The sequence below is a fragment of the Myotis yumanensis genome, unplaced genomic scaffold (genome assembly GCF_028538775.1).
Source record: "Myotis yumanensis isolate MYYU_CA2020_CCGP unplaced genomic scaffold, mMyoYum1.0.hap1 SCAF_5, whole genome shotgun sequence".
NCBI classification, from domain to species: domain Eukaryota; kingdom Metazoa; phylum Chordata; class Mammalia; order Chiroptera; family Vespertilionidae; genus Myotis; species Myotis yumanensis.
The window spans coordinates 47870747-47895331 of NW_027223756.1; the positions used below are offsets into that span (position 1 = coordinate 47870747).

Genomic DNA, 24585 nt, shown 5'->3' on the forward strand with positions numbered 1-24585 from the left:
ATCCATACTATTTGGTTCAAATCTTAGCATGACTAATAGTAATCATGTTGCTGAGAAACAACACTAATTACAATACTTATATGTACAGGCATTAAATATTGTTTTCCTACCCCAAAGTACACCAACCTGAAGAGAGATCATGACAGCCTTGAGTAAACAAATCTGAATGAGAATGAAAGTCAAATAATATGTAAATTTCAGGTATCCAACAATAGTCACCAGCCACTTATTGAGAGGGACATATTCTGAGAAATGCGTCATTAGCGGGTTTCAGCATCATGTGAACATCATACTTACAAACTGCGGTGGTACAGCCCACTACACACCTAGGCCGAAGGATAGAGCCTATTGCTCTGTAGGGGAGGGAAATAATGTTCACTCTATCCTTTTAGGTTCTTGTTTGAGACATCCCTGTAATAAAAGATTAACAGGAGAAAAATTTAATAACATGTATGCTTTCTGTATACATGGAGACCCAGGAAAACACTTGAGTAACTTTGCCAAAGTGGTTGGGCCACCACCATAAAGACTACAGCTGAAGACAATCTGTTAGCGGTATGGGGAGTCAGTTATGGGAGGATACTAGGAAAAGCACAAGTAAGAGGGAGGTTGTCATGGAGGGCAAGGAGTAATGGGTTACTGGCATCATTTATTGAGCAAAGAGGAAGAGATTTCAGATGGATGAGTTGGCAATTAGATAAACCCATCTAAGGCCTAAAGAATAGGCTAGAACAATACATTTGGTAGTACAAACCTTAAGAATGAATGAGATTGTCTAACATATTGAGATGATATAATAAACATTTTAATAAGAGTGCTATGTGCCAGGCACTGGTTCTAAATCCTTAACATATTAACTCAATTCTTACAACTACTCTAAGAGCCCCATAGACATTAAATGGGAAAGCTGAAAGGAAAGCAAAGTCAACTAAGAGTTGGTCATAGAGGAGGAAAACTGCAAGAGGGATGTTATGGAAAACCCAGAGAATGTAAAAAGGCTGAGAAAAAATAAAGCAGTTTGACTTGACCACTAGATTACTGGAGACTTCAATGGTAACTGTTTCTAAGTCAGAATTCAGGCTGTAATTAAGAAAAAGACAGAATGATGGGCTATTAAGTGTTGGAAGAAAGGAAAGAAGTAGGTGTGAAAGGGAAGATGCTGAGTACAGGAAGAAGGCACATCTGCCTCTCTGGAGACAGGTGGTGGATGCATGCTGGAATAAGATGGTCTTATAGAAAGGGTTCCAGAGAGTGGGGGAGTTTACAGCTCATGACCTCCATGTTCCCTAAGAGGTTTGCTGGTTATTTGGTAAGCAGAGTACTGAAGGTTGGAATTGTTGCTGGAAGATGACCTGAGGATTACGTGGACAGAATGCTGATCAGTCATTGTTCAAAAGCCTGGTGAGGCTGGAAACTAGACACATCAAGCTATTATTATATGGTTTTCCAATATGCTGGACACAAAAAGCCAATATAATGATCTACGGTTCGAAAGGGTTGAGACTAAAAAGCATACACCTGGTAATATCAATCACCAGAAGCACTCCAATCAGTATATGCTGTGAGCATGTGTTTCCCAATTTAGATCATAAGTGTACTTATTCTGAAAGATGTACCCAAAAGTACTCAGGTAGAGCAGTGGAGGAAGCTAGGTAGCCCTGGCTTCACCTAATTAGAACCAATTAATATAGCATAGAGGGAATTACTAAAAATTTAAAGTTCCTTTACCCTCCATAGCACATGACATATTCGTAGCAAACGTTACCAAAATCAAAAAATGTCCGTGTTCCATATGCTCAGCACTTGAGGAGGGGTGTAGGTATGGTAGAGTATGTAATCTTTACCATACATCAGTATTATGGATGAAATTGCCGTGCAAAAAATACAGTTGGGGTGGGGGCTGGGGGGAGATTAACCAGAGAATTTATATGCATAACCAATGGACACAGACAATAGTGCAGAGAAGGCCTGGGGGACGGGGGAGCGGAGTAGAGGGGGTCAAGTTGGGGGACATCTATAATACTTTCAACAATAAAGATAAAAAAATTTTTTTAAAGAATACAATGAATTGCCAAAGCAGAGTAGGGAATGTTTAAAAAAGTAGAATTTGAGATTAACTTTCAAATGGGCTAAGAATCAGGTGAGGGTTTTTTTGAGCTTTTATTAAAAAGTACCATTAGGTATGTTTATGGAAAAGATAAAAAGATTACAAAGGGAGGTGTTAAAAATCTTTGTCAATTTAAGTAGTATCAGATGAAATGAACAATTAAAGGCCACAAAATATTAAGCATCAGTTTATTTAAATTTCTAAAAGATGTAAAAATAGACAACTTTTCTTTGTAATAGAAAGAGCATTAAGATGTAGAGTCACACGACCTAGTCCGGTGTGAAATTCAGAAGCTCCTGTAATCCCTCTGGACCTCCAGTTCCTCATGTGTAAAAGAGCCAGAATTTTACTTGTTCTTCCTAACCTTCAGAAAGTATGATTGAGAAGCAAATGGTCTTGATTTAAAATATAAATTCTTTAAGTGTGGCCAACATTAAAATAAATTCATTATGGTAACTAGAACATTATAGTTCGCGATTATAATTAGAAAGGAAGTGGCAACATGCAGTAATTTGCCAAATATTAATATAAAGAAAAAACAGAAGTAGGATTTCTTTAGTTGGAAAGGAGAAATAGGACCTCTATTCTTAACTAAAATGATGTCTCTATACTAGCTTTTGAATATTGTTAAAAATATCACCAGAGACCAAAATGCAAGATAAATTTCTATATTTCAGAAAACCTACTTGAATACACTTTGAAACAAGAGTACAACAAAATAGAATATACTTCAAATGTTGAATATACAAACTATTATAGTTCAAATTTGAACACTGGTACTTTCCCTCTTAAACTTCAACTAAAAAAAAAAAGGAAAAAAAGAAAGAAAACTCCAGGTATTAAGAATTACCTGACAAAAATTCATGCTGAGCCTTAACTTCCAAGTGACAGGAGAACAGAAACTGATATGTCTGCACAGATGACAGGGCTGAGTGACACAGGCATGTTACAGCAAAAGGCCAGAGCCAACTGTTAATTTGTCCACAATTAAGAAACTGACAGACTTAAACTACCATATAAAATGTTACATGTAAATTCTATAACAATACTGTGCTAGGTACAAGATTTTTAAAATTTTTCTTTTAATAAAAAAAGCTTTACACAAACAAGCCATTAGCTTATTTCAATAAAGAAAACCGAAAATTAGTCTAAGGCCTTTGTTTTAAATCAGCTTAAGCTATATGATATTTTATTAAAAAATCGCACTAGATCTTTTTTGCTATCCTCTTTCTGAAGCTTTTGGATCCATTCTTCAATTCACATTCTAAAATACCTACATTAGCAGAGTCTTCACATAGCACCAGTTAAGTGAGTTCTGTGTGAACACAGTAATAATTGCTGGTATGCATATAAAATGCATCAAAAATTGCTATATGTAACAATGAGATCACCCATCCCAACCCCTCCCCATTGAAAACTGTAACCTCTTACAGAATGTTAGTGTTCCAAGTCTTAGTGTAACTTGATATTGTAGTGAGTTGCTTGGTCCCTTTCAATCCTTTTTTATTGATGGGTTCAGTTGTTTCCTAGGCAAGAGGCAGTTTTCTGTCAGCATCTCAACATGTAGTTCATTTCCCACTGAAACATGGGACAGGTAACTTAGTTCCAGTAAGTTTGATTGTTTTCCTATATGCATTAAAAATGTTTTAAAGTCTCCTTTTGACTTTTCTTGATGACATCCCTTGCAAACATTTATGTTAGTACTGTTACTAACAGTCTAAAGTCCATGGCAGAGCTGTTCTTTTATTTCTCACATGTCACTAGTCCTTCCGTTTTCATAGTTACGGGCAGGGCAATAGCTGAAGGGGCACTGACAACCACTACATGGGTCACTGTCTTATTTCCGTCTGCCGGTTTTTCTTCTTGTACCAGCTGCAAAGTTTTCACGTCATGTTCCTGCTTTATTGTCACTGCCTCCGATTTAACCTCTGGCCCTTTTATGACCGCACTGATCACTCGGGGAGGAGTCTGGCCAGATGCCTGTTGAGTAGGCACTGATAGCCTCATTACAGGTGCACCATGGGCTATGGAAACAGGAGTAAGTGCTCTCACAGCCAGTGGGGTTCCAACAATGTTAATGCTTCCAGATCCAGTCAGATTTGACTTCGTCTGCAGTTGACACTGTGCAAGCTGTGTAGCTGGGATGGTGATAATTTTGGCAGGCTGCATGGTGATTTTGTCTCCATTTTCAGTAGAGGCTGGCATCACAGTAGGGATTGTCTGAATAACTACCTTTGGAGAGGTTGCTGTTGTTGGACTAGTGCTGGTTATTAATGGTGCACCTGCATTAACTGACTGAACTGCCACAGTTGAAATTTTCTGGCCCAATGATGTCATTACAACAGGAACTTGCATTGCCACACGAACTGTCCTAGTGAATTAAAAAGATTAGACTATATTTAATGCTAAATTAGAAATAGGTTTCTTGAGCAAATGATGAATGCAAATACAAAATGCATAAACTAGTGCTCCCAAATTTTCCGTATGTACTGACAAACCCCTAACACCTAGAATATGAACTACCATGAAATAAACATACTTAGAAAACTAAAGCCCATATTAAGTTCCATCTAGAAAATCATAAAAATCAATCCAGGTTAAATGAGACATCACCTAGTTTGATAACAACAAAGTACACTTAAAATATCAGGTACTTGTCAATTCCTGACCAACAGTGGGTTCTCAGAATGCTAATACTGAAAAAAGAACATAGCGTTTTGCCAAGGAGTTTCTAAAAAAGCAAATGCAACTGACAGTTTCCCTCACTTACCTTGGGGCTGCTGTTGCTGATACAGATGTGGTGGTAGTAGGAGACCTGGACGAAGCATCATGACCAGGGGAAGTGATATTCACAACTCTCGCGACTCCCTTCTCTGCTCTGGAGCAGTTTAGAGGAGACGAGTTTTTCCCACCACGAACAGAGGTTGCTTTCAGGAGACTTTCTGCAGATAGTGACACTCGTTCTAATGACTTTTCATCAGTAGCTGCTGCCAAATCTTCATTGCAAGTTTCACTTTTGTCATCATCTATGACCACTATGTTTTTGGGCATATCCTTGAACTGATAAACAAGCCTCTGTCCTTCAACCTTTGCAAGAATACCCCTTTGGTAATAATATCTGTAAGGAAAAAGTACTTAATGAATCAAGTATATTACCTTCCCCCTCCAAAACAAACAAAACCACCATGAAGAATGGGTAATAACAGAAACATGCACTTATTTCTATAAAATAAGAAGGAGCTCTTCCTGCCTGGATTGTTCAAATGGCTGAGAATCATGAGTAGGAATGAAGGTGGAACCTGGTGCTGTAGGCCCTATAACCTTGAGATATATAAAGTAGCAAAAAGTTCATTCTTAAAGGAAGTAATTTAACCTAAATACAGACTATTTTACGAACACTGATAAAAATTCAACTCAGATTTATACATAGATTACAAAAACAATCTGATGTAACAGAAAAATAATTAAGCTGTGCTTAGGAGAGATTAATCTGTGGGATATGTGAACAGCGTCACATAAATAATGTACAAGGACCCTTAGTTAGAAAAATCCACGTACACTACAAGTTTTGTGGTTTCTCAAACTGACAAAACTTGAGAAATTTTCATGTCAAGATAAATTCATTATAACAAATTCACAAGAACTGAAGCAAATTAACAATTTGGAGACCTTCATTTGGGTTTAATTTTCTTAAAGGTCTGTAACTTAACTTTGTATTATGGAATAGTCCTAAATACAAAAGCACATTTTTCTGGAGAAACAGATTTTCCAATCATTTTGAATTTTAGACATCCAGACCAAACTCCTCTCTCCCCATCTATCTCCAAATCTAAGAAGCTTCTCTAGAATACCCTCCAAAATTAAAAGTTATCATAAATAAGGGATTTCCACAGCTAATAGAAAATAGAAAGAGATGTATAAATTTTGTTTGAAAACTCGTTCCTTCGTGCTCTTACCTCAAAGCTCGTCCCATGGTTTCATAGTTCATGTCTGGCTTGTTCTTATGCTTTCCCCAAAGCTTAGAGACAGCCTTTGAATCTACAAGCTTGAATATGCCCTTTTCTCTCTGAGTCCACTTAATATATCGGGGACAAGTATTTTTATCTTGAAGTAGATCTAAAAGAAACTCCCACAAGTAGGTTGTGTTTCCTTAGAAAAACAATGATAGACATTGATTAAAAATTCATTAACATCATTAAAAGCAATATTTAATTGTGTGGGATAAAAATAAAATCATTTACTACTTGTAAACGCAAATGTACTAAGAGTCTGTCATTAAGTACTTGACTATATTGGCAATCTTTGTAGTGTCAAATTGTGTTGTCCAGTAAGTGATATAAAGTATCTTTCATCATAACAAAATTCATAAATATACTTGTTTGCTGGATTTTTTTTTTTAGAAGGCAAAAGGGAGAGGGATAGAAAGAAACATCGATGAGAGACAGATATCATTGATCAGCTGCCTCCTGCATGCCCCCCACAGGGGATCGAGCCTGCAACCCGGGTATGTGCCCTGACCTGGAATCGAACTGGTGGCCTCTTGATTCCTGGCTCAATGCTCAACCGCTGAGCTACACCAGCCGTGCTGTTTGCTGGTATGTTTTTTTCTTTCTTTTTTTTTTGTTTTCTTAGTTTTTTTCTTTTGTTTGCTGGATTTTTAAAATAACATCCTATGTATGTTTCCAGTTATGGTACTAATATAATCAAGATCCTACATTTTATACTATCATGTATTATCCTAGCCTAGATTTTGAGTTCAATAAAGGCAAAGGCATAATGCATAGTACGAAGTGAACTTAAAACAGAATCATATTTATTTACAGATTTAAACTCTGCAAATTTATTTAAACTTGTTTTTTTTTACATAAGCTCAAATTCTATGATCAAAATTCATCAATTTATTGAAAAGGGATGTTTCCTCCCACCACATTCCTCTCTCTGAAATAAAAAAAAAATATATACATGACTTTGAACTACATCACTTTCAACTACTATACATCAAGATGTACAGCTGGGAACAGCTGTGTTGGGGTGCAGAAGAAGATGGCGGTCTCCACAGGAGTTAAAGTTCCTCATCATTTTCACTTGTTGGAAGAACTTGAAGGACAAAAAGGAGTAGGCGATGGTACGGTTAGCTGGGGCCTTGAAGATGATGAAGATATGACACTTACAAGGTGGACAGGCATGATTATTGGGCCACCAAGGACAAATTATGAAAACAGAATACATAGCCTGAAAGTAGAATGTGGGCCTAAATACCCAGAAGCTCCTCCGTCAGTTAGACTTGTAACCAAAATTAATATGAATGGAATAAATAATTCCAGTGGAATGGTAGATGCACGGAGCATACCAGCAGTAGCAAAATGCCAAAATTCATATAGCATTAGAGTTGTACTTCAAGAACTAAGATGTCTAATGATGTCCAAAGAAAATATGAAGCTTCCACAGCCACCAGGACAAACATACAACAATTAATTTTAGTGGATCTCAAGCTTGTCTTAAATCAACAATCTTCTATTCATATTAATGTCTTGATTAAATATCACAATGCAAAATACCCACACATTAAGTAAAAGAATGCCAGCTGATAAATATGACCTGGACATTTGTAAGAACATATTTAATATATGTATACACATTATGTTTTCAGGTAATAGGAGAAAAAATGCAGCACAATTTTTTTAAGGCACTGTCATTTCAACATAAACCTGGAGTATTCAAAATAAAATTCAGGTTTGAAGTATGGTGATTTTTACTAAAAAGTAAAAATCTCAAGAAGGAAAAAGAAATGGCAAGCTTTATCCATTTTGCTTAGTGAAAGCTTTAATTTAAATTGTCTAAAGTAGCAGGTACAATGAATATTGTCTCAAATTGTTTTAATTTTTGAAGTGGTGTGGGTGCTGACTACCAGTAGTATAAAAAAATATGTCCAGGATTGTTTTGATATCTATATTTATAATAAAAAAATGTCATGAGGAAGGTCAATGAATTTCTGTTAAAAGCTGTTTGTGTTACATGTAAAAGACATGGTAAATATTTGTTTAGTCTTTGACAAACCGTGCACTTAAGTTGAAGTGAAATGAGCAAAAAGGAAATAGGTGAATCGATATGTGATTTTTGAGATTAAAATTAGTCTTAAAATGTGGATCATGTTCTCAGAAACTGTGCCATTTCTATTATATTGATATGGTATATGGAAAGTACCTTGCTGAGGTAGCAAAGATTGGAATTGTAGGTCTTCATCTATAAAATTCTTATTGTTTATCATGTTTTGTATGCTTCTTGTGAATTGGAATTTGCAGAGTATTTTAGAGAATTACTTGATTAATTTTTTCTTTGCAGAAGGAGGAATCCCAAGTATTATATATTAAAAAGATGTTTGAATTTTAGCAATTTTTATAGAATTATAGATTGTAATTATCCAAATATACATTCTGTTTTTGATTTATTCTTTTTATGGTGACACTTTTTCTCCCAATGCTTTTATTACTGACTGGGATTAATTTATCCATTCCACTTGTCTTTCACTTTGGCATCTGTGTAATTCTGAACTGATGTTCTGCTTTTACCAAAGTGAGAGGTTTTGAGTAATTGTTTTTCATTTCAAAGCACTAGGTATACTACTTTGTTGAAAATACTCTTTTCTTACGGGTTCACTGCACAAAATAGAAAGGTGGTCAGGTAACAAGGACAGATTTCTTAAACATGCCCTGACATGTTTTTGTCAGGTTCATTCATATCTAAAGCTTTGAGCTACTTTTCTTATCATTAATATATTAAAGTCAGTGATAGTTTGTCTAAACTTTTAATTTCAACATGGCTATTCTATTTTAATTATCAAAGATGTTTAAAATAACACATAGAGAATATATAGATACAAATTAGTGCAGGTATAATTTATTAAAATAGGTTTGAAATGAACTATTACCTTGGAATACATTCTGAAAACTTTTAAATTGTTAAGGGAGATTAAGTTGAATCACACTGATGTCATATACAGTAGTCTGATGGTTACTGAAGGTCTAAATCAATCTCTTTAATAACTTCTTTTCCACTTCGAAAATGTGTCTTATCATACATGGGGGAATTATTATATTGGTGGGCTGAGACTCTAGGTACTCCTTGATCTTTTGTCCTCTTTCCTTTCCCCATATCCACTAATTGTGAAGGTTTTGATTTTTCCCCCTCAAGTATATGTTTGAGTTGGCCCTGTAATGTTTATTTCCCCTTTTTGTTTTTGGACTGTGGATCTCTGCTGAAATCTGCATGTGAAAGCAAGATCCATTTTGCATGTCACAATCAAGATGTATGTGGCAACCTAAGACACATTAGTTGATTATAGAAATTAATACTGAACCACTGTTAATTGTAGTAACATTTCTAAGACAACAGTTTTAAAGTTATTTTTCGTTTGTTTTGTAAAGGGGCTAATGTTGTAGGATTGTGTGGTATTAAATGAACTGTAAAACTGCATTTGAAAATTGTTTAAAAAGCTAGCAGATGAGCCTTAGGGGATGATCTTATATTAATAAAGATTACAAAAAGAAAAAAAAAGAAAATATGTATGGCTGGGACAATGTTATTTTATGACCAGGGGATTATCAGGTCCTATGAGCAGATATAGTACAAGTGAGCAGAGAACTTACTCTGGAAGAAATTTTTATAGTAGGGATTTGAAAATGCTTCCGGATCTGCTGAATTAGACTCATCTATAATCCTCAGGTTATCTTGAAATGTTCCACCCCACTTCCCACTCTCAAGTAAAATTAACAAATTCTATTTCTGGTTTTAAAGAAAAGAGAACTCAGAAAAAAAAAAAAACCTTCTCTTAAAGAACCAGGTAGTTCTTTAAGCCTACTAGTATGTAGAATTATGATAATAATTCAGGTATGTTCTGGCAATCTGATAACTAAAAATTTATCACTTTCACAAGTAAATGTTTTCAAATTGAATAGTTGGGTAATTTTGTATTAATGTATTCAAATTTATTCTATCCCCAACAGATGATAATTCTGCAAAAGAGAAAACACTGGCTGGATTTTTAATCCAGGTGTGACTTTAATAATTTTAATCTTTACATTACACCACACTGCTTCAACTTTAATACAGGCCAAAATTTTAAAGAAAGGTAATTTCCTTCTGTTTCTTTGTTATGGGGTGGGGCCACAACGGCAGCAGCAGGCAAGCAAGCTACCAAGGACAGGGGTGTAAGAGTGAGCACCTCCTGCCAACCCAGAACCTCTTGGGTGGGGCCACAACATTAGTAACAAAGAAACTGAATTTCTGGAGGATGAGGCCCAGAAATCAGGATTTTAAAAAGATTCCCAGGTGATTCTAATGTGCAGCCAAGGTTGAGAACCACTGCTCTAGAACAAGCATGTCAAACTCAAAGGCTAACACGGGCCAAATAAACGAGGCATGCAACCTGTGGGCCGCGAGTTTGACATGCTTGCTCTGGAACAACAGCTCTTAAGAAGGGTGTACATCAGATTCCACTTAAGACCTTTTCCAAAATAAGTGCCTACCCCTTTGCACTCCCCTCTTGTATCCACGGCTACAGAAACTCAGGCGGACAGGAGTGGGCATAGAGTTTGAAAAGCTCCCTATTAAGTACTACTGAAGACAGTACTGTCCAGCCAGGGTAGCTCAGTGGTTAAGCGTCAACCAGGAGATCACAGTTTGATTCCCCGTTAGGGCACAAGCCTGGGTTGTGGGCTCAAACCCCAGTAGGGGATGGGCAAAAGGCAGTCAATCAATGATTCTCATCATTGATGTTTCAATCCCTTCCCCTCCCTTCCCTTCCTCTCTGAAATCAATAAAATACATTATATATATATATATATTTTTTTAAAAGATAGTACTGCCACATGTGCACATATTAGAAATATTTCAGCTGACTGAAAAAAAAAAAAATCATCTTGCCTCCAAAATAGCCTTCCCCAAATTACCTTTTCCTTCTCTGGGTTTCTTCTTTATACCCAACTCAGGAGACCCATTGGAAATTGGTGATTGCTGGGTCTTCGGTTTACGGCCAACTGAAAAAATAAGATAATGAAACCATACATTAAAAACAGTAATAATAAGCACGATTAGCAGATTCTTTGATAATACATTATTCATGAAGACGAATTTGTATATTAATATATTCAGTATATATAAGAAGTCTCACTTAAGAAGAACATTAAAAGCACTTCTACAATTTTAGATTACAGCAGTGATCTCAATGTATAAGTCAGGTACTACTAACCTATTATTTACATGCTCAGAGCCTCAGTTTGCTAAACTTTTCCAATGGAAACAGATTCTACAGCAAACTTTTTTTGTTTTCTGTTCTAGATGATTGTTACAAAAAGCTTTACCTAGTTACTGCAAAGGACCTGATAATCTCACAATCTCTTTGAGTTCAAATGAGAAAAGGTAAAAACTATTATTTTAAACACTCTCTACTGCTCTGAGCCAATCAATTCACCAGAATTTAAGCATAAGTGTTTAAATTTCCCTCAAATATGCTGGTACACTATAAAGGTAAGAAAATCTTCCAACTAATTATGTCATATTCTAGTAAATGTTTGTCTTCTGTGTTTTTTTAAAATATATTTTTATTGATTTCAGAGAGGAAGGGAAAGGGAGAAAGAGAGAAACATCAATGATGAGAATCACTGACTGGCTGCCTCCTGCACACCCCACACTGGGGATGGGTCTGCAACCCAGCGCCTGTCCTGACTGGGAATGGAACTGTGACCTCCTGGTTCATAGGTCCACACTCAACCACTGAACCACGCAGGCTGGACTCTAGTAAATGTTTATGTCCTTACTCTTGTTTCTCCTTGCTTCTGTCAGAAGGCTCCCTCAGACTAGCATCCATAATGAACAGAAAAGCAAGAGCTATACTTCTCTACCCTAAAGAAGGCATAAGCCTGAAATGCACTGTATTCAATTTTCAGCACTGATGAATGAATGCTGGCAGGTGAAGAGAAGCCTCCACAAAGAGATTGGGAATATTCACATATATTATCCAGTAGTCCTCCCTTATCTGTGGAAGATACCTTCAAAGATCCCAGGTGGATGCCTGAAACTATGGAAAGTACTGAACCCTATATACACTATGTTTTTTCCTATACATACATACATACTTTTTCACTTAAAAGAAGCACTTTAGGGCTTCTCTTTGGCATATCTCAAGTGCCAACATCACTACTCTAGTGCTTTAGGGCCATTATGAAGTAAAAATAAGGGTGACCTGAACACAAGCATTGTGATACGACAGTCAATCTGATAACCGAGACAGCTACTAAGTTTAATGGGCAGTGAGCATATACACAGTGTGGAGATGCTGGACCAAAGGATTGACGTCCAGGGCTGGAAGGCTCAAGATTTCATCACACCACTCAGAACTGTCTGCAATTCAAATCTGATGAATCATTCATTTGTGGACTTTTCCATTTAATGTGTTCAGACCTGGGTTGACCATGGGTAACTAAAACCGTGGAAAGCAAAGCCAGGAATGAGGAGACTGCTGTATTTTCAGAGATCTTTGATGTTACTATTGCTGTTTTGGGGTGCCATGAATCACACCCACATAAGCCAGTGAACTTAATTGATAAATGTTATATGTGTTCTGACTTCTTCCACTAGCTGATCCCCATCTCTCCCCTCTCCTCAGGCCTCCCTATTCCCTGACACAAAATATTGAAACTAGGCTCATCCTACAATGGCTTCTACATATTCAAATGAAAGAAAGAGTCAATCAGTGCAGCAAACTTCATTGTTGTCTTATTGTAAGGAATTGCCACAGCCACCACAACCTTCAGTGACCACCACCCCCATCAGTTAGTAGCCATTAACATCATGGCAAGATCCTCCACCAGCAAGAAGATTCCAACTTGCTGAAGGCTCAAGTGATGGACAGCATTTTTTAGCAATAAAGTGTTTTTAATTAAGGTATATACATTGGTTTTTTTAAGCTATAATGCTATTTAATACACACTTAATAGTATAAATATAACTTTTATGTGCACTGGAAACCAAAAAATTTGTGTGACTCACTTTATTGTAATGGTCTGAAACTAAACCAGTAATATCTGAGGTATGCCTATATATTATTACAGATTTTGTGATTGTCATACACTGGGATTTATTTTGTCACTCTACTCTTCATTAGCAAGGACTATTTTCAACCAAATAAAGAACTAAATTCAGGTACCTACCTTAATTTATATCTTCAAATGCATAAATACTATGATCTAGGATTTCATTATGTTAATTCTAATCAATAAGAAGTATGCTTTGCCAAAATAAAAACAGCAAGTTCACTGGCTTCCTTGTTAAAATAGAATTTAATTTCTCAATGTAATGATATTTATATGTACAAATCAATCAGTAATAATAGACATCTTTACTGTATCCTACATCACAAAATAGCCCACTTCCTTAATGGAAAGGTTAGCCCATAAAGCAGTGGTTCTCAACCTTGGCTGCACATTAGAATCACCTGGGAATCTTTTTAAAATCCTGATTTCTGGGCCTCATCCTCCGGAAATTCTGTTTCTTTGTTACTAATGTGGCTCCACCCCACAACAAAGAAACAGAATTTCGGAGGATGAGGCCCAGAAATCAGGATTTTAAAAAGATTCCCAGGTGATTCTAATGTGCAGCCAAGGTTGAGAACCACTGCCATAAAGGCTTACTTTACCTTCTTATAAAGCAACATTTCCCAAACCATATTACTTGAGAAACAGGTTATTCATCAGTAGGAAAAGGGTTCTACAGTCAAATAAACTTTTTGGAAAACTGCATGCTATCTTCCCTTAGAGATTCACAACACACGAGTATATTACAAGCTCTAGAAATACAAAAGACCATGCTATTAAAAAATAACCTACCTAACTATATGTCCCAAATGTACTTAAACACAAATAAATAAGTGAATAATGATGTTATATGTAATTCTTAAATTAAGGCCATCTGTTTTTTAAATATATAAAATCAGAATTAAATTCGCAAATTATTTCCTGGTTTATATCAAACCACATAGGTTAATTCTGCATATCACTGATTTATCTAGAGGTCTTGGTACCCACCCTAAATGTTCCCAGCTTTTCATGAACTTTTCTATCCTCTTATAAACCTAAAAATCTCTTTGTCATAGCTCCCATTGAATACAATCAGCCAAAGGCTACAGTGAGCAAACAAGGGTATTAATATGTATGTCTTTTGCTTTTAAACATTTACAGCAGGAAGCGATTCTTCCTTTTAAATTTTGTCATGTATTCATACCTCTCAAGATATATATAACCTACTAGAGGCTCGGAGCACCAAATTCCTGCACTCCGCGGGGAGTGGGCGTAAGCCATCAGTCGGACATCCTTAGTGCTGCCCTGGAGGTGGGAGAGGCTCCCACTACTGCCACTGCATTCACCAGCCGTGAGCCTGGCTCAGGGCTTCTGGCTGAACAGTACTCCCCCTGTGGGAGCGCACTGACCACCAGGGGGCAGCTCCTGCGTTGAGCATCTGTCCGCTGGTGATCTGTGCGCATCATAGCAACTGGTCTTTCTGCTGTTCAGTCGATTTGCATATTGGCCTCTTATTATATAGGATACTAGAGGCCCAGTGCACGGATTCGTGCACCAGTGGGGGGGTCCCTCGGGCTGGCCTGCACCCTCTCGCAATCCCGGACCCCTCGGGAGATGTCAGAGGCCCGGTGCACATATTCAGCCCCATCCTCACAGGCCAGGCCGAAGAATCCGAGCACTGAGCCTCTAGTATGCATATAAGATCTTTGGTTAATCTCTTCCCTCCCTCCCTCCTCCCCTTCCCTCTGAGATTCATCAGTCTGTTCCACGTTTCCATGCCTGTGTGGAGTGTCCACCCCCTGGTGGTCAGTGCGTGTCATAGCTACTGTTCGAACAGTCAAACAGTTACTTAGGCTTTGTATTATATGAGGGAAGGCACTCTGACTTAATCTTCATTGTATCACTCACAGCAATAAGCACAGACCTGGGAATATCACATCAATCTGAAATACTTCTAATAAAGAAAAGAAAAACATCATTATTTTTAATAAAAGTTTTCCTTATTTTTGCCTTTGTTTTTTCTCCCATTTTAAAATGTGAAGAAAGAAGAATTAGATGAGTACCAATTGGTATAGGATGTCATTTCAAGTTTTACCTTTGACTCAAACAGGAAAAGGATCCATTACTGCCCATCTCCTCAGGATGTTGGAGATGTGCTGCTCCCTTGTGCCCCACCTACCAGGATCAGGTGAGTGATGTCCCAGCAGGAGACAACTAAGCGGAAAGACTCTTTCTCTTTACTCACCAGTGAGTTTATTTCACTTATAGAGCCCTATTGGCAATGTTGGTATTTAAAAGAAGGCATGGGGGGAAAAAAGAAAGTATCGAAAAAAAAGTTGTGCTTTTATTTTCATGTCCACAAAAGAGCAGGAAGACAGGAGTATGAAAAATAGAGAAAGATTAAATTCCTTTTATAAAAAGTAACCAAGTACCTAAAAGGACCACAAAGTAGACAAAAGTGCAGTGAATCTCTGATTTTCCTACTGTGTGTCCAACACTCATTATGATCTCATTTTCAGGCAACTACTTTTAGGGCTTAAATACTAACTCCTTTTAAACAGTATGAACATGTTAAAATACAAAATGAAAATCTCAATTTGTTGATTCTTTGAGAATATCTAGTTAAGATAACATCAATCATAAATCTACAGTATATATTTCATACAAAAAATTTCACCCACCCTTCCAGAAATTTATAAATATACTCTACCTTTTTTCTTTTTCATTGGTTCATGGCTATCAGGTGATGTAGGAATAGGAGAGGTATCCATTGGTTCAGATTCTTCAGTTGACACCTCCACTACAGTTTCTGTAATGACATCTGGCCTCATAGCAGCATGGATAAATTCTGGAGTTGATACACAAGGAGGGACAAACACTTCCACTATAAAAAAAAAGTTGAAAAATTAAAATTTCCCTCCCCCATTAATGCTTCTTACTATGGACAATTCAATACTTAGTAAAGGTGAGGTTTAATAATTCATCAAAGCAGGGTAAGAACTTGAAGTTAACTTTCTGAATATGCAATATGATCTAAAGTATGTAAGAAAATAAAATGCAAGAAAAATCAACTTAAAGAAAATGTTAATCCTCTGGGTAAGGAGGGGAGATGAGTAGTCACCTTCCGGTCTTCACACTTTTATATACAGAGTGAGGCAAAAGTTAGTTTAAGTTGGAAAATAATACAATAATTAATAAACAATAATACAGGAATAAACTCTGTATTTCACGTACTCACAACTGTAAACCTACTTTCTTCCCACCCTGTATTTTTAAGCTCATTGTAGACAACTGTATTATTTTGACAATTGGGAAAATATTTGAAAATAAAATAATGAGTTCTTTAATACTTTCTGTCCATGAACCCATCATTATTTTCTAACTAGGTAATTCATGCACACAGTATAAAATTTAAAACATTTAATAAATGATTTCAGTGATAAGCACTTATAATTCATTTTAAAATATGAAAAAAAGGAAAATATGCTCATTACAGTCCAATGAATATTTTTTATATTTAAAACTTTATTTAATGAAACAGCCCTGAATTTTGGGTCACTAAAACAGTACATAAAGATTGCTATATGGCACTCTATTACAAACAATAATGTTGTCCCGGCTTTCTTCCAATGTGCATAAATAATCAGGATAACATTTCTATTTCAATAAAGAGATAGTTAATACCTACTCTAATGGATTAACACACCGACCAATATGTCCTAATTTTCTTTTCATACTTGTGAATACATAGGATTCCTATTTTACTTTAAAAGTCTGGTTACTCTTAGTATTTATTGTAAAATCCTGTAAGAAGAAGGTCCAGCCCAGATGTGTGGCTCAGAGGTTTAGCACTGACCTATGAACCAAGAGGTCACGGTTTAATTCCCAGTCAGGGCACATGCCCAGGTTGCTGGCTCAATCCCCAATAGAGGGCATGCAGGAGGCAGCCAATCAATGATTCTCTTTCATCATTGAAGTTTCTATCTCTCCCTCCCTCTCTCTCCCCCTCTCTTCCTCTCTCCAAAATCAATAAAAATATATTTAAAAAAAGAAAGAAAGAAGAAGGTCCAAACTTACTGTATCAAGTTAAATTAACATCAGAATATTAAAATTAGGGCAAATGAAAATTAGGACAACATAAATCTCAAAGGCAGCCTTAAAGAAAAAAAAGGACCAAAATAAAAGAAAAACTCACAGCCTGAAGGGAGTGTAAGGAAATGGTGGAAGCTTCCTCTCCTCTCCACAATGGATGGTTCCCTGGAGTCACTTTAACACAGACTAAAGAATTGAAAGTGGTCATAGGAGGCAACCCGCCCCCCACATCTGCCATTCACTTAAGGACTACTGTACAAAGGTTTATAAATTTACCCAGAGTTAAGGAAGACATGATAGTCTAAATAGCAACTTAATAAACTTCTCTCTGTCTATACTGAGCATTCATTTATGAAAATTAAGTATTTAAGACTTGGGTACTTTGACAAATAAAGATCAAGTACTGCTGTCACAGGTATTCATGTATAACCGATCTTGAGAACACCAACAATGCCCCTATATCTTAAAAAATTTCATTCTAGATACATGAAGTGATGTGACAGGTTTAATATAAATAGGGAAGTTCACATACCAGGACTTCTTGAATCCCTCAAGCAGGTAGGAGACTCCATATGAAGCAGGGCTTCAGCAGCTTCAATTGTCTTATCTGTACAGTGTGCATTACTGCTATGAACTGATGCTTCCACTGGGGGGAAAATAAGTTCTACTTAATTAAAAATGCACTGAACACATTACTAAATTAAAACACACTGCTGTAGAAGACATAACTACAAATTAATTCTCATGTGCATAACTCTAAGTCACTGATATACATTAGTTTATGTAATTTATTTATAAAGATGCTTTAAACCCCAAAACAATCTAGTATCCTCACTTTGTAAAATGAATGTTAACTATAAAGCAACTGAGATTGGCTAGCAATTACTGAGAAATTTCTGAAACTTATCCAAAGGAAAACAAAGAAAAACCCTTAAAATTTTAAACCTGTATCAATTTTAGGCCAAAACTAACCTATGGAGAAAAAGGATGGTTGTGAATTAACAATCCTAAAGTCAATTATATATTTTAATATACTGTTACTAAAATCAGGGGTCATGATATCAAAATTAGTCAGAAACACATATTTCTAAGTTACTTTAATGAATTAGTTAAATTCCTACAGACCCTCCTGGGTGTGCGCATTAGCTGCGGCACCAAAGCATGTGGGAATTTCCTTCGCAATAACCTTGCTCTCTCCTTCAGGACTTGGCTAGGTGTTACCCAAGAAATTTTTTTTTAAAGAGTTTTTATGGTTTGTTTTTATTTTCCATGAATCTTTTTCTAATTTTACCACCTTTTGTAACTCTCTCCTTGAACTTAGTTTATTGCTTTGCTGATTGAATTATTTGTGAAGCAGTAAAGTGTACGGCAGAGGTTTGGACTTCCAGGTCTAAGAGCTTGGGTTCTAGCCTCTGCCACTTATACCAGTAATTTCTGTTAGCCTATGCCAGCAATTTACTTTCTTATAAGGCGGGTTTCTTAATACAAAACAGCAGTATTCCTTACCTCACATAGTTGTAAGAATAAAGTGAGGTGACTCCCATAAAAAGCATACACATAGATAAAAATTCAATAAACTCTTTGAGATCAGAGTGGCTATATTAATTCATCTTCATATCTATTTTAGTTCCTAACAGAGACCTTTCATATAGTAGGCAGGCAAGTATGTCTTTTATGTATTGAAATTTAAGAACAACCCAATGACCCTACAGGAAAATAGGCAATTCAAGAACAAACTTATTATCTTAACGAAATATTAATTTCATATCCGGACTTAAAACATTGAATGTTTTACTTGGTGAAAGGTTCTGAAACATGAATATGTAACAGTTTCTAATCCTCTAAAGGAACTAAAAGAAAGTATTTATACAAATTCCATAAAACCATATTATAAATCCACAAGTTCTACACACTTAAGATATGAATCTTTTAAAACCGTTTCCAGGAAACTTTTAATTGAAAAAAAAAAAAATTCACTTAGTTTCAAAATTCCCCAAATGCTCAGCCTTAAACACCAGTCATTTAGAGACCATTTATTTAAAAAAATCCAGTGACTGTTTTTACCACCTGTTGCACATCATCCACACTCTCAACCAAGGTACTGGGTCTCTCCAGTTGCTCTGTCCATTTATGGAAATCTGCTCAAAGCTGACCGGTTCCAGAGAGGCAGCCAAACCTCTAAGTAAATCTATCTTTAGGTGACCCTGCTTACTCTTATCTGCAGCTTCACTGAAGCAAAGGATTCAATCAGTCCTTCCAGCTCAGCTTTAAGAAACTTAGTATTAGTAAGTATAAATATGCTGCAGTTCTCAAGTATATTCTTCAAAGTACCTCCCTAGAATACTCACATACATAAAGAATCCTGGTAAGCAAATTCTCAAGTTTTTAAAATTTATACCAGGAACTTCATTCCCTTCAAGGTCTGCTTGTGTTGCAATTTAGCTGTTGTCTTAGCTGCTATTAATAAACCACCCAGGGTAAACTAATTCCTTATGTAATTGTATTAAGACATACCCTAAAAACTACCGTATTAAAATGGGAGCTTCAAGTATTTGATACAATACAGCAATAGAATTATATCAGATTTTCAAGTTATAAAACAAAAATGAAATATGTCTAGCAATTATACATTATGTTGCCGAGTTCTTAAGTAGTTTGAGGTACATTTTCAAGACCATAATTTCATATTAGTTATGTCAGTGGAAATTATTTTCTTGCCTATATTTCTGACCTCAACATATTATATTTTCCCAGAAATTTTCTATTTACAGATTAAAACAAATAAAATACAACCAAATTTAAGGAGAAAACTTATTTATTCATACTTTAAATTTAGGAGGGGAATATACATAAATTTTCTATGAAGTATCAATCAGAAGATCTAATTATATACAATTGACAAATGGTTGTTGAGCATTTCTCACGATGTACCAGTCCCTATGCCATAAAACTGATAAGTGTAACTAGATCACTGGCCTCGTGTAGCTAGATAATGACAAAACATAAATGGAAGTAAAATATTTCAAAACTAAACGAAAGTGCAAAATTAATTTAACGTTACTCTGTAAGCTAAGTTTGTTTAAAAGGAGTGCTGATTTCTTTCTTTTATGCTTATTTTATTTTTTGTCAATTTACTAAAATAACCCTAAGCACCTATTTAAGAAATGAACACCTAAGAAATCACTTAGAACAATTTACAGTAATGTACCCATGATAGTTTCCAAGAATATTTCACCCATTTTATAAAAAGTGACACTATCTTTTCCCTTTTCTTTCATTGACATAAGTCAACAAGTCTTTTTTTTTAAATATATTTTTTATTGATTTCAAAGAGGAAGAGGGAGAGAGAGATAGAAACATCAATGATGAGAGAGAATCACTGATTGGCTGCCTCCTGCAAGCTCCCCACTGGGGATCGAGCCCACAACCTGGGCATGTGCCCTTGACTGGAATTCAACCTGGGACCTTTCAGTTCGCAGTCCAACGCTCTACCCACTGAGCCAAACCAGCTAGGGCAACAAGTCATTTTTTACAACAGGAATTTAAGAGAGATTTCTCCTCTTCAAGTTTCTGTAATTTTCAAAAACTTTTTAATACTAGATGCCCTGCTCAATAATTCAATCACAATTTAAACTAAAAATTTTACACAACTCTTAAGGATAAACATAAATTTAACAGTTTTGTGTAATCAAAGTAAGCAAACTTATAAGCAATGGCTGAGAATTCCTTTTTTCTCACTTAAAACCTGAATTGCTGGAGTCTTTCTAAACCTATGTATAAAAAATGTGGGAGAAAATAATAAGCAACTCATTTTAAAAATAGTAACAATGAAGCTAAAAGTAATCTAAGAGTTTTTTTCTAGTTAACACTAGTAGTTGGTGTTGCTGGTAAATACTCCTTGAAGAAATAAATCTATCAAATAAATTTCAAAACTATTTTAATTTTAATCATAGAGCCATTCAATTTGCTTATGCCTTCTTTTACCATTGGTAAGAGGTCTTCTTGTTCGTTTCTAGCTTTCTAATCAACTGGTGTTTGTATGGTAGATTATTCCAGACTCACTCAACAGCTGTTACTAAATACCAAACTTGGTAATTAAGTCTGACAAGAGACATACCTCTCAGCTTTGCAGAAGAGAATGCTGGCAATGGACCTAGTTCATAACAATGTTCTTAAAAGTCAAAAATATAACTTGATAGCAATTTAACTTAGAGCAATGGAAAAAAAATCAGAAAACACTTCATTAGGTGATAGTGGTATCCCCCTACAAGCAAGACCATAAACATTACAAGGTCATCACTCAACTATCTGATCTACCACACCTTATCCTCTAATGCCCCAAGGCTATGTATGACATAATGGGTGAGTGAAGAATATGAATGAACGCTATGAAAAGAGGGAAAAGGTAAAGGCCTGGGACACTCTCATCTTTACCTGTTCCCCTTTAACTTTCTCATCAATAGTTGTTATAAGGTTTAAAAGGGAAAAAAAAATAAAATTATTTTCTAAAGTAGAGCTGTCTGATAAAAACAACATGAGCCAGGCCAGCATGGCTCAGTGGTTGAGTGTGGACCTATGAGCCAGGAGACCACCGTTCGAGTTCCAGTCAGGACACATACCTCGGTTGCAGGCTCCATCCCCGATGTGGGGCATGCCAGAGGCAGCTGATCAATGATTCTCATCATTGATGTTTCTCTCTCCCCTTCTCTTCCTTTCTGAAATCAATAAAAATATATTACATATATAAAACATGAGCTACATATAATTCTTAAATTTCGTTACATTAAAAGCAGGTCAAATTAATACCTTTCATTTAATCCAGTATATGCAAGATAATGTCATTTCAACATGTAATTGACAAAGTTTTCCACTGCTAAGTTTTTACATTTAAATTAATTAAAATTTTTAAAAATTCAGTTTCTCACCCACATTTCATGTACTCAATAGCCTCATGTGGCTAGTGGCCACAGTACTATAAAGTGTTTACTAAATAAAACTATATTTCAGCTATTCTCTAACTTTTTTGGTAAAAGGGCCCCTTTACATCCAATTTAAGGACTGCCGAGATTTTGTATGTATAAATAGTTCTATGTGTATTTATACTATTTGAAATTAAATCTATCAAAACTTCAAAATATTTATTAACTCATTTAATTAACCCAATACTTGTAAACATAAGTAACACTTTATGCAAAATAACCTTTCCTTTTTTTAAAATATAGTTTTATTGATTTCAGAGAAGAAGGGAGAGGGAGAGATAGAAACATCAATGATGAGAGAGAATCATTGATTGGCTGCCTCCTGCACACCCCACACTGGGGATGGAGCCTGCAACCTGGGCATGTGCTCTGACCAGGAATTGAACTTCAACCTCCTGGCTCATAGGTCCACACTCAACCACTGAGCCAAAATAACCTTTCTAAAACAAAAAAATTCACTGAGTAGCTTTGTTTTACACTTTTTTACAAATCTTTTAAATACATGGTGGAAAACAGTTGAACTTTTATTTGCTTCTTCATTCAGTATGCTGGAGTATCAAGTCATGTAGCCTCCAGAAAACTCCTCAGAACACTTGTGAAAGTGAAAAGGTAAATATGTAATGTCTTAGTATTATTATGAAAACAATTTTGACTTTACAGACTCCCAGAATTCCCAAACCAGAAATTTGTGTTTTTTAGAACTGCAGCTGTAATTTGTAATCAAATGTAATTATATAATAAACACCCAAATTCTATCCCCATGTTTCTGTAAGTTTTAACTTCTAAACATAAACATCAAAGTATCCATTTCCATAAGCACAACAATATTTTGTCCACTTACACGTAAGAGATTTTTTAAGTTTCTCATAAATATTCTTTGCAACCTTTCGAACATTTAATTTACATGTAACACAGAGTTTAAATAATTACCAAGAACACTCTCATGCCTCCCCGTGCACCAACCAAATTTATTTCTGAAGGAAATTGTTTTGTTGAATTATCCTGATTGACTATACTGATGTTACTCTTTAACTCAGTTTTTATATGGTTTTTAGTACTAATGCTGCAATGAATTCTTAAGAGTAATTTCTTAAACACAGTTTCAAGTAAATTTTTTAAAAAGTTAATGCCATTCTTGCCCTGGCCTGTGTTTCTCAGTGGTTTGAGCTTCGGCCTGTGGCACAGTACCTGGGTTGCAGATTGATCCCCAGCCCCAGTAGGGACAAGTGCAGGAGGCAGACAATGGTGTGTCTCTCTCACATCAATGTTTCTCTTTCTTTCTCTCTCTCCTTCCCTTTCACTCTCTCAAAAATTCATACATACATACATACATTAAATAAATAAATAAATGGATTAACAAAAACAAGTTAATGCCATTCTTTGTTTTATTTCAACATATGCTTCATCTTTTCACATCCTGTTAAACTTTTTCCAGATACTAGACATTTCAATATATAGTAAATTAGAAATAAGATTTTCAAGTGCAAATTTCACGATGAATTTTGACAAACCAGACACATTTGTTTTGTTAGTGAAAATACTTAGGCTAAATTTCCAGAAAAAATTCCCTCCTTCAATTTAATAACTGCCTTAAAGAGGAACAAAGCTTCTGGTGACTCTACTTCTCAATTCTCAAAAAGAAGAAGAAAAAAAAAAAGTCAAGAAAAGTATATTTGAGAATAAGAAGGCAGAATATTTTAAATTGAAAATCTATAGGAAATTCCAGATTATACATACACAATACTTTTGCTGAAATATTAAGGGACATTCTTTTTTTCCTATAGACATCCATTTTTCCTATAATAAGCTATATATATGTACATACTAGAAATGAGCCTAAATTATTAAGTAAATTATATCATAGTCATATTCAAGTTCCAAGATTGGCTAAAAGAAAGTGAGTATCCTCCCAATTACATAACCTTAGACATATTCATTCACATGGCATAATGTAAAGAAATCCAAAAAAAGAAAAGCCTTCACTTCCTATTAAATATTTGAGCCACTTATAATTTCAGAACTTTAAAAGTTATTATAGATCACCTAATCAATCCTAATGAAGTCTTAAAGAGTACAGAGATAGTTTAGTGACAGCCAGATATGTAGGTCCCCTTCTCCTGACTTCAGAAGTAAGGCTCTTTCTCATATCATGTTGCCAGTGAAAGTTTTATCAAGTATGTCAACTCTTTTTATGTTAAAATGATTTTTAATAACGAAGCTTACTTATTTCATTCTTTACTCAAACTCTTCTGAAGCATGTTTATAACTAAAGCTGAAGTTGATAGCTAACTAAAGTTGATAGTTAAGCCTCTAAAGGAGGAAAGTAAAAGCAAAA

The 24585-nt window shown here is 35.5% G+C and overlaps 1 protein-coding gene and 1 pseudogene across 7 annotated transcripts in view; one reads left to right on the forward strand and one right to left on the reverse strand.

Annotated features, from left to right (window-relative positions):
• Nucleotides 1–2003: 2003 nt before the first annotated feature.
• LOC139010575 (ubiquitin-conjugating enzyme E2 variant 2 pseudogene) lies at nucleotides 2004–9843 on the forward strand (annotated as a pseudogene).
• ELF2 (E74 like ETS transcription factor 2) overlaps nucleotides 2279–24585 on the reverse strand; it is a 93550-nt gene continuing 71243 nt past the window's right edge. For 5 of the 7 annotated variants that reach the window (XM_070415185.1, XM_070415186.1, XM_070415191.1 and 2 more), the window contains 6 exons: nucleotides 17804–17917; nucleotides 15890–16063; nucleotides 11056–11142; nucleotides 6064–6256; nucleotides 4878–5225; nucleotides 2279–4478 (listed from right to left, as the gene is read on the reverse strand). In XM_070415185.1, coding sequence (XP_070271286.1) covers nucleotides 3851–4478; nucleotides 4878–5225; nucleotides 6064–6256; nucleotides 11056–11142; nucleotides 15890–16063; nucleotides 17804–17917 — 1544 coding nt within the window. In that variant the 3' untranslated portion in view covers nucleotides 2279–3850. The remainder of the gene's footprint in view (nucleotides 4479–4877; nucleotides 5226–6063; nucleotides 6257–11055; nucleotides 11143–15889; nucleotides 16064–17803; nucleotides 17918–24585) is intronic. The other 2 variants (XM_070415187.1, XM_070415189.1) reach the window with 1 other exon arrangement.